The sequence below is a fragment of the Cygnus atratus genome, chromosome Z (assembly GCF_013377495.2).
Source record: "Cygnus atratus isolate AKBS03 ecotype Queensland, Australia chromosome Z, CAtr_DNAZoo_HiC_assembly, whole genome shotgun sequence".
Taxonomy (NCBI): domain Eukaryota; kingdom Metazoa; phylum Chordata; class Aves; order Anseriformes; family Anatidae; genus Cygnus; species Cygnus atratus.
In genome coordinates, this window is record NC_066396.1 from 29937051 (window position 1) to 29948174 (window position 11124).

Here is an 11124-nt window from a genome sequence, read left to right on the forward strand (position 1 = left end):
AGGGCCTTTCGACCCTCCTGCAGATCAACACTTCTCCCCAGTTGCAAACATACTGGGGGTGCACTCAATTCCCTCATCGTCATCATCAATAAAGATACTAAAGAGGATGGGCCCCAACACTGACCCCTGGGGAGCACCACTGGTGACCGGTCACCAGCTGGATTTCACACCGTTCACCACCACTCTCTGGGCCCAGCCGTCTAGCCAGTTTTTAACCCAGTAAAGAGCTCCATGGGCTGCCAGCTTCTCCAGGAGAATACTGTGGGAGACCCTGTCAAAGGCTTTGCTGCAGTCTAGGTTGAAGCCAGCATCCCTGTGCGATGCGTGTTTAAAAAAAAAATAAAATTTGTATGAATTTATTTTTTTTAAATAGGGGATTATGTAATTCAGATTAAGAACTGTTGAGACATGTCTACATCTACCTAGTGAAGTATCTGATCAACTGTGGGCACGTATGAACAGAGTGCTAAGTTTACTAGGGGGTGGCTGTTGGCTTTAACATAGTTACAGCTAAGTAATTGATGTCTTTCAAGTTTACATACCAGCTTATCCTGTAACTTGTCAGCTCCTGGTATAAAACATCCAAGGAAAGCAGTGTGTGGAGTTCAGACATGCCCTGTTTATGCATGCTAGTTCTGGAAAGCAAATCTGCAGGGAACCTGTTCAATAGGGTTATTTTTATTTGTTTGTTTTTGGTGTTCGTTTTTTTTTTTTTGCCTGAGAAGCAGAAGCTGAACACTGTACTAGTCCCTTTCTGGTCAGAATCCCTCTTGGAGGGTAACTAAAAATGTAGCATCTTATAGTCCGTGGATAATAGTTGTGAGCTCTCTTTGCAGAGGCTTTGCAGTTAATTTATTCTTTCTATTCTGGGTTTATATTGTGGTTATGGATAAAATGATCCATGCAAAAAGCTTAAACAAATGATTTGCATAACACTGTTTTATCCTTAGGCTTGTGAGGCTGAAAGTATTATGCTAAACTTAGCAGGACAACTCATCATGTTGCAACGGGATCGATCTGGCCCCCAGATACGGGATAAGGATAATAATCCTAATCAAAGGAAGCATGTGAGTGAATTTATATGTAATATTGTGTATGGCTTCAAAGATGTCAATGACTGGAGAATTCATGAAAGGAAGCAGTACAGGAGTTTAAAAAAAAAAAAGTATTTACACAAGGCAGTGTCTACACTTACAAGCTGAATTGTTAGCTGGAAATACATTACAATTCCCATGATGTTTTTCTAAGAATTTATGAAAAGTTACTACTTACTTATGTAAATATCTAACTAAAGTATTCACTACTTGTTTTTACTACAAGTATTTACTACTTGTGTTGCAATGAAAGATGTAAGTTTTTAAGAGTAAAGGTCCTGTGCAACATTTGGTATGCAGTAATAACAGAAAGTGTCCACTCTATCTAAAACTGTTTTATATGTTTATGAAATGTTGTTGCTTTTGCAGAATATATCTACAAAATTTCTAGAAGCAACAATAATAAAAACCACATACTGAATTTTCAAGTACTAGTTTTTCTGTGCTGTTGAAAAACCCTTTGGTTACATGAAACAAGGACTTCAGGAAAGTGAAATTTGAAAAGTTTAGATGAAGAGTCATTTGTTAGTTCAATCAAACACTAGCGGATTTTGACTTTGTAGTAATTCTGTCATTTCTTCATTGGACTTTTGGGTAACTGAAGAAGTGGAGAGCAGGCTTTTGCTTTACTCCCTTATCCTCGCTCCTCAGGTTTCCTGACTACTATAAGGTGGTTAGAAAAAGGAAAGAAGTCTCTATTGAGTTAATATAAGTAATATATTACAGGTGCTTTGCAGAGAGAGAACAGTTCTTAGCTGAAAGAAGAGCTCTTGTGAAGGGTTTAAAAAAAAAAAGGTACAATGAAATATGACTTTTTTTTTTTATAGCTGCCTTTCTGTGCTCCAGTTGTTCTAGCCCAGTCTGTTGAAAATGTGTGGACTACTTGCAGGATCAACAAACAGAAACGCCACTTATTGGAAGCTCTTTGGCTCAGCTGTGGTGGGGCAGGTATGAAAGTTTGGCTTCCCCTGTTTCCCAGAGATCATCGAAAACCACATTCCTTTCTGTCAAGACGGATCATGCTGCCTTTCCACATCAACATATACCCACTGGCTGTTTTGTTTGAAGATGCCTTGGTTCTTGGTGCTGTTAATGACACTGTGCTCTATGACTGTTTATACACTCAAACCAGTGCTAGAGAACATTTAGAGGTTCTTTTTCCTTTCTCCATTGTTGAGAGAACCTCTCAGATCTACCTCCATCACATTTTACGCCAGCTGTTGGTTAGGAACCTTGGTGAACAAGCCTTGCTTTTGGCTCACTCCTGTGCCACATTACCATACTTTCCTCATGTACTAGAACTGATGCTTCATGAAGTGCTGGAAGAAGAAGCTACCTCGCGGGAACCCATTCCCGACCCTCTGCTTCCCACTGTGGCGAAGTTCATTACAGAGTTCCCCCTCTTCCTGCAGACAGTAGTTCACTGTGCTAGGAAGACAGAGTACGCCCTGTGGAATTACCTTTTTGCTGCTGTTGGAAACCCAAAGGACTTATTTGAAGAGTGCTTAATGGCCCAGGACTTGGACACAGCTGCCTCTTATCTTATTATCCTACAGGTAATGGTACCCTGTATATTGTAAGAGAGGTGGTATTCACTGAGGTTATATTATTTTAAAATTGTTGTCATTCCAAAGTTACACATTAAACACATTTTAAGTTCAATGACTATGCCCAGTTGGGAGGGGGGCAATATCAGGCAATGTGAGTAGTTAGCTTATGGTTGAAAAAAAAAAAAACAGAAAGCAAGCTCTTTCCTCTAATCTCACTTATTTTTGAATGTGACATGGTATGACTTGACTTATTAATCTTTCTGTTGCTCAACAATAGGACGGTAAAAGCAAGTGACTTAATTATTCTTTGTTATTTGTAGAATATGGAAGTTCCAGCAGTTAGCAGACAACATGCTACTCTCCTGTTTAACACTGCCTTAGAGCAGGGAAAGTGGGATCTTTGTCGTCATATGATCAGATTTCTTAAAGCCATTGGTTCTGGAGAAACAGAGACGCCTCCAGCTACACCAACAACTCAGGTCTGTGGTGAAAATAGTAAATACCGTGCATCAAAACGTGAATGATTAATCTTGCTATCATGTAGCATGCTTACTCAGTTGATTTCAAGTCTGTGTTTTCTTGGTTTTAGGAACCCAGTTCAAGTAGTGGCTTTGAATTCTTCAGACATCGCAGCATTAGTTTATCCCAATCAGCAGAGAATCTCCACAGCAAATTTAACTTGACGAAAACACTGAGTATGCCCTCTGGCCCATCTGGAAAAAGGTAGTAATTTTCTCTCCTTCCCTACTTTGTTTGGTAATGTACTAGCTCTCTTCCCAGTTTAAGCTATTGAAGTGTATTGTATTCTAGAGACAAATTTGTCATCACCTCCCTTCAACGGCCTTATGCTTCTAGGAGAAGATATATTCACATGTGTGTATTTATATAGTGACACACTTAAATGGATATTGCTCACCAAAATCCAGCGGATGCCCCTGTAGTAATTTAAATAGCTAGTGAGAACGCATGCCTCATATTAGGAGGATCTGTTCTGCTGAAAAATGTCTTTAACACCTCACAGTGTCGTAAAATACACTGCACAGTGCTGTTGTGTGTATCTTGATCTAGCAGTGTGTTGATGAGCCATGAAGGCTTTTATACATTTGGGTGGATCTCTCTCAAACTGCTGTACATAGAATTCATATTGATGAGTATTAATGTTTAGAAGAAGCAGTGAGGTAGGATTCATTATTATCTTGGTTTTGTTTTGTTCCTATATAAGACTTTCAAAACAATCTCATTGCCAACTGTAATTCTTTTGGATAGTAATTTTCCATAGATAGTGCTATCAGAAGAGTTTTGAAAGGAAGTGTCTTAGGTTAATGCAAATCTTGTTTTCTAAACCTGTATCTGAGAAGTCACTTTGCAATGGCATCGGCTTCTTATCTTTATTTTTTTCTGCATTTTGAATGGTTTGATACTCTATGGATGCTTTTGGTGCTGTAATTTTCTTCCTTTATTTCACTTGTCTGTTGTGGCAATGGGATCTTTTAGAGAACATAAGCAGGAAGGAATGGTGGAAACTGCTTTGGCCACTTGTACTGTGGCTGTGGCCAACAGTCCTTACAACTCAGTCCAGCACCTGATGTGACTGTCCTCTGATTTGTCCATAGGTGGAGTAAAGACAGTGACTGTGCTGAGAACATGTACATTGACATGATGCTTTGGCGGCATGCTCGGCGTCTGCTAGAAGAAATCAAGCTGAAAGACCTTGGTTGTTTTGCTGCACAGTTGGGCTTTGAGCTGATTGGCTGGCTGTGCAAGGAGCGAGCCAGAGCTGCTCGTGTCGAAGACTTTGTGTTCGCTTTGAAAAAGCTACACAAGGATTTCCTCTGGCCATTCCCAGTCATACCGGCTTCATCCATTAATTCACCTTTCAAGAACGGAAAGTACAAGACAGGTGCTGTAACATCTGAGTTGATTTGGACTAGGTTTCTCTTCTGCAATCCTACACCCATCAGTCTGAATATCTCCTTCCTCAATTCAGCCAAGCAAAGAACAGGCTGAGGCTTATGACCTGCATAGCCTTCTCATACAGGGTGTGTTTTTTGAAGGGATTCTGTTTAGCATAGACCTCATCTCTTGTACAGTCTGACTACACTACTGTTTCTTCTGAGGTTTCTTACTTTCTTAGGTGCACTGGAGTGGATATGACTTGTGCAGGTAGTAAGTTGAACTGGGATACTGCTTGTTGATGTATAGCTATGGAAAATTATAAAATCAAAACTTGTACAGTTTTTAGATAGTAATTTGCTTAATTATTTTATATTAAAAAATAATGTTCCTAATCTTTGAAATTCTCCATGTGGTAGAGGACTAGAAATTTGAAAGCTTGCTGTAAACCTCTTTGCGTTATTAGTCTCTAGTTTACCTTCTTAGGGCAAAGTTGATAGTAGCTGCCAAGTCTTCCTCTGCCTAGTCGTAGCAGCACTGTTACTTAGTTTTATTGATGCTAATACTTTATTAGCTGATGTTTTGTTGATGCCAGTGCTGACATAAAAAGCTGACCAGAAGTTCTTGAAATACCAAAATTTACTGCATTCCCTTGCTCTTGGTGATCTCAACAAATTAATTGACTATTGACTTAGTTACAAGTTTTAGCTTTCCTAAATGCCTGGAGAGAACTTTCCAAACTTCCTTTCTGATGTTTACATGATCTGTCCTTTGGTGTGTTTTTTTTTTTGTTTGTTTCTTTGTTTGTTTTTTAAGCCATGGGGGAACAGCTGCTAAAATCTCAGTCTGCAGACACCTTTGTAAATATGGAAGTGGACACAGGGGTTTCAAGCACACCTAGGAGTCGCAGTTGGCTTGGCACTATCGGCTCCTCTCAGAGAGAAATTGACACTGCTTCATCCCATGGACCACACATGCAAGATGCATTCCTTTCTCCTTTGCTAAGTAAAGGTTAGTCACTCTTCCCTCTACTTGCCTATTGGAAAAATACACCTGGAAATAAGCACCTACATTCTGGTATTTGCATGTGACTGCTGTATTGTTGCTTCTCGATGGCTGATACCATAATGCAGGTGAAAAAATAGAGGACCTGTTGAAAATTGACCTGAAATTTTTACAACAGAGATATACTCATGTCATACATCTGTGAGTACTTGAAGTAGAATATAAAATTCATACTTGAAGTGTTCCTATCCCTGATAGTAAATTGCAATTTAATATTTTTAGTCTGTCTGAGAAGAGTGTTTGAAGTTTATTTTTGCCTCTTGCACAGGTCAGCAGTGTTTTAGTGCATTAACTTTGGGCTTTTGGATTTCTTTAGAAAGATGTTAGATACATTCTTTAATGAGGAATTTGAGGAAATTATGGTCTGATATAGTTCATTTTTTCCCAAGAACTTTTGTTTTTATCACTTTTGTAAAAGTTCAAATGTATAATGAGCTCAAGAAAACAGAAGGAAATAAGATCCTCTGTGCATTTTCTGACCAGTAAGAGACAGCTGTTAAGACTGAACGATTTCTCATCTTTTTTTCTACTCCCTCTTGTCCTCAAGCACTGAGCAACATTTTCAACCATGTCTATATCCTGTGATTTCCACTTTACTAGGGCAAAGACTGTGTGAAGTACAATCTCTCCAAGATGCTAGGGCCTCCTGTAAGAGAAAAAAACACTTGGAGCTACTATTTAACAGATTGATGGGCTCTAAAAAATGAAGGATGAGGTTCTGTACCTCTCCTTGGGCACTGCCTTTCTGTATTTTCATTCCTATTTGTTGTATTTATTACTTCTGAGACTGCAAAAATGTATCGGGCTTTAATTGTTACACAACTCTCAAAAAAACAGAATGAGGAAAAAAAATCTCTGCACTTGTACTGCTGCCTGCCACTACTGTTATTTCTATAGACAAGTATCTCACCTTTTTCTGAGCTGAATGAAGACCTTTGAGGTCAATGGACTTTGATAAGCATTTTGAAGCAGCTTGTTTTTAAAGTGAATTAATAATCTTTGAAATACTACCAGGTGAATTCTAATAATTTAATTACTAATCTAATTACTAATCATAGTGGGTAACTACTGTGTAGTTGATCAATTTCTGTAGGAAGTAGTTAAGAAATTCTGAGTCTTAGTAAAGTGAGTAGTTTTTTTCCCCTTATGTTTCTGAGTGTTTTTGATAGGTGATGAATGCAGCATTGGTTCAGCAACAGACCTGACTGAAACGAGTTCTATGGTGGATGGTGACTGGACCATGGTGGATGAGAACTTCTCCAGCCTAAGTCTAACTCAGTCAGAGCTTGAACATATCTCTCTAGAACTGGCCAGTAAAGGGCCACACAAGTCACAAGTCCAGCTGCGGTAAGTATTTTGCATTTGAAACTTGGAATGACTAGTACCCAGCATTATGAGAAAGAAACAGTATGTAGTGTTTCTATACTGCTTGCACTTTGGGATTTTGTCTCTCAATGGGGGGAAAAGAACTAAGTAGAGTGTTTTTCCATACAGGTACTTGCTACATATCTTCATGGAAGCAGGATGTCTGGACTGGTGTATTATCATAGGTCTTATCCTCAGAGAATCTTCAGTAATCAACCAAGTTTTCAGTGTAATGCAATCCTCTGATATTGATGGAGAAATCTGTCAGAATATCAAGGCTGGCCTATATGCTGTTGACAAATGGGCTTCTACGGACTGGTAAGTGTTATTTTCCTTCATTTCTGTTCCAGTTGTGGATACTTAGTTACCCACAGAAATAACTTGGGAGTCATCTCAGCCCCAAGTTAAAACAATTGTTTAATACACTTTTGCAGGAAATTTATGGACAGTCACTTAATACAGTTGGGGTCAACCTGAAAAAAACACCACCAATTTCTACTGTTCAATTATGATTGCTTTTTTAAATTAAAAAAAAAAGACAACTTCTGTACAAGAAGGATGCTAGAACACACCTCTTTATACCAAGTATCTCCCAAGAAATTCTGCTTTTCAGGCATTTGACAAAAGTACCATTTCTAATTCACTAAAGATGTTCTATACCTTTATTTTCCTAGCCCTGGGTACAAGCCATTTCTAAATATCATCAAACCACAGATCCAGAAGCTAAGTGAAATAGCAGAAGAGCAAGTACAGCCTGAAGCTTTTCAGCCAGTGAATCCTTCTAAAGTTACAGAACAAGCAAACACCAGAGTTGAGGAAAGCAGGACTTTGATTAGCCATGGCACTAATCCTCAGAGTGATGCTGGCAACAGCAGTGCTAGCAGACATGAAGAGGACAAGTCTAAGACAGAGGATGAGGATTCATTCCAAGAAGGCAGTTATGACTGTACTGTGTCTTAAATGAAAGATGAACTACTTCCCAAACATCAGGTGTGAAAGGAAGCAAACCAGCTCTAGACATGCTTCCGTGTTTTGGAGTTGAACTTTTTTTTATATTTTAATCTTTCAAATCTATATTGGGGATAATGTAACTCAGAAGCAGTTCCATCTAACAACTTCAGAAGAAGGCAAGATTTTTTTTGATGCAATCTTCAGACTGCAGCTTTAGGTTTTGATACTTAATAGTGCTGAGAGACAGCAAATACATATGTATACAGGTTCAGCTAATGTTCATCAGTCCCTCTACATCACAGCATACTCGGGAGAAGCTACTATCTTATCTCTTGCTTGAGTTTAAAAGGTAAAGTGGAGACTAAAAGTTGTTCTCCTTCCCACCTTGCCTGCCTAAGAAATGTCTGATCAATGCAGATTGGTTTGATATCAATATTTTGTATGAAAGGAGTGTAAAATATATTGTATGTTTTTGTGAATACTCTTGTACAAATATTCAAGGTTGTACCATATTTGAAGGTACCCATATGTAACTTGCATGTTTCTAGATTCCTAGTAAAGACAAAGCAGAGTTGCACTTCTTTCTGTATGAGGCATACTTTACTGACCTAGCAGTGACACAAGGTGGCTTATCTGTTTTTTTGTTTGTTTTCTTTTGTTTTTAACTGCCACTTACAGATCTTATAGTTGGATTTAAGGGATTGCTGAAGGTTATTTATTTCATTGTAAATTCTTTTCTGAAAAAAAATGGATTTTTAAAATGTAAATACTCATCATATACTCTTGCTATGAAAAATTAGTTTAACAGCTCGTACTTAAACGATTTTCAAACATTTTATAATATACATGTAACTAAGACTTATTTAACTTTCATACAATGTTATGGAAAGCTGGCTGCAAAAGTCTGTTGCTTTGAGGTACCTTATTTTTTCTAGCTGCTGTCCCTATGTAATAACTACCTGTAACAGTATTAATTTAGATATTAGCTTGTTTGTACTGTGCAATCTGAACAAAAATGCAACATTGCTCATTTTATACAAAATAAACTAGTTTATTTTTTATAACATCACTTGATTACTGACATGGACCAAACAAGTCGTCAAAAGGTAGTTACAGCATCTGTTGCTTTCATAGCGTAGTTATAAAATGCACATCTATTTAAACTCTAAAACTTAGCAACATTCACTATGAAGTTGAAATAAATTGTGGTTTTATTGTCTTTATTTCCTTTGCAGATAAGATCAAGTGCTTTAAAATGTACAAATATTAAATGGTTGCTTTAAAATGGCTTTATTAAGCCAATACAACCAGTACAAGTGCAATAATAGTATTACTTGGAAAGCTGGAGATTTTACTGAATGGAGCTCGAATCTCCACTTGAGAGTTGAAACTAATATCAAAGTTTTACAGCAAAGAAATCCAGTTGAGTCCCAGCATTAAGTTTAGTATGCATTATAGCTACTGGTTACAGATAATGTCTATCATACTTCCTTCCAAATTAGTACCTACAAGCCTGTTGTGATCTGACTTCAGAATCGATTGTTTTAAGGGGATATTTAGAAAGCTTTTCTATGGAAAAAAATATTTCATCTATAAGTTTTCATGTTAAAACAAATAAAAACTGCTTCCAAGTTAATATTTTTCTGTGATTCTGTGGTAATGCTGTAAGCCCAGCCATCTTTCTGCTGTTCAGGGTTGGATCTGTACAAGTGAACACATGCATTAACTGACATACTAAGATTCTTGATATTAAACATCTTACTACTGTGGTGTTGTTTAGCAGTTAAATCTTTTTAGTTCTGAAATTTTAGAAGTTTGTACTTCTTTAGTAGTAATTATCTCTATGCAAATTATATGTGCTAATTTTGTATTTCAATCCCACTGCTGTTGTAATTAAAAGACAAATGTATTCAACCTTACTTGAAGTTACTGCTGTGGAAGATCACACTTCAAGCCAGTGGTAGTGAACTTTACCAGAATTCCTGCATGTTGTCCTGGAGAAACTAAACTCTCACAGAAAATACCAGATGAATTGTTTTACTTTGCTGCATTGTCTCCATGTGGCCTACCTGTTTCACAGAATGAAGGTATTGTGCTTCTAAGTTGAAAAAAACTGTTTTATTAGTGCATCTTGGAAGTTAAATACACCCATTGTTTTGAAAAGAGATGTTAGTTGTATTTGGCAAGATTGTGGTAGCAGAGGAAGCTGCAGAGGTGGCCCCTATTATGAGGTGAGCCCCTTGTTTGCACTATGAGACAGCCACTTCCATCGAGCTCCAACAGCACCCCTGCTGGCCAAAGCTGAGCCCATCAGCAATGCTGGGAGCACCACTGTGGTAACGTTTAACAGAGTAAAAAGCACTGCACAGCAGCTGTGAGCAAGAGAGGTGTGAGGAAGAAAAAAAATGAGAAATAGCCCCACTGACACCAAGGCACTATAGCAGCAGGTGTCCTGCGGCCTGGGGAGTGGACCATGGGGGGGACCAGGTTCTCTCCTGCAGGCCGGGGGGATCATTTCTGAGCAGATACCCCCACTGCAGTGGATACACCCTGCAGGAAGCTGCAGTGCATTTCGAGCCCATGCAAGGCACAAGCTCCCAGCAGGACTGCCAGCCCAGATGGGGGTGGCAGGGGGGTGGGAGATAGTTTTCTTGGAGGAGTATGACCCATACTGGAGCTGTTCCTTCTATCCTGTGGGAGGGACCCCACAGTGGTGAAAGAGAAAAGCCTGAAGAGGAAGGAGCAGCAGCAATTGCCCCAGCCTGGCTTGTGCTGCCGGGAAGGAAGCAGAGGACTTGGGAATAGGGAGTTGTGAAGCTGAGCCTGGGAAGAAGGTGGGGGTGGAATAAATTAAATAAATTTTTCCCAGGTTGAGTTTGTTTTACCTGTGATGGTAATCAGCAGTGATCTCCCTGCCCTTAGCTCAATGCTGAAGCCTTTTCATCTTACATTCTTCCCCCCATCCTGTTCAGGAGAGGGAAAGCAGCTTGGATGCCAGCCCAGGTTAACTCCCCACACATTTAGTCTTCTGCAAATAAGAGCTATTACCTTAACCTAAACAGGGGAGAAAATACCTATTTAACACATTAAGCTTTAACATTTTCCGTGGCATTCCGCCTTGCCTCTCACTTTGTTTACCCAGCTAACATAAAGCAGGCAGGCTGCCTTAGTTCTTGCCAGCTTGGCCTACATAACTGTTTAATGTC

General features: G+C 38.9%; 1 protein-coding gene across 3 annotated transcripts in view; it reads left to right on the forward strand.

The window, feature by feature from the left end:
• RIC1 (RIC1 homolog, RAB6A GEF complex partner 1) overlaps positions 1–9554 on the forward strand; it is a 48860-nt gene extending 39306 nt beyond the window's left edge. For all 3 annotated transcript variants that reach the window (XM_035567664.2, XM_035567666.2, XM_035567665.2), the window contains exons 18-26: positions 951–1067; positions 1922–2650; positions 2965–3123; positions 3234–3367; positions 4258–4544; positions 5354–5548; positions 6772–6949; positions 7097–7285; positions 7642–9554. In XM_035567664.2, coding sequence (XP_035423557.1) covers positions 951–1067; positions 1922–2650; positions 2965–3123; positions 3234–3367; positions 4258–4544; positions 5354–5548; positions 6772–6949; positions 7097–7285; positions 7642–7927 — 2274 coding nt within the window. In that variant the 3' untranslated portion in view covers positions 7928–9554. The remainder of the gene's footprint in view (positions 1–950; positions 1068–1921; positions 2651–2964; positions 3124–3233; positions 3368–4257; positions 4545–5353; positions 5549–6771; positions 6950–7096; positions 7286–7641) is intronic.
• Positions 9555–11124: the final 1570 nt, after the last annotated feature.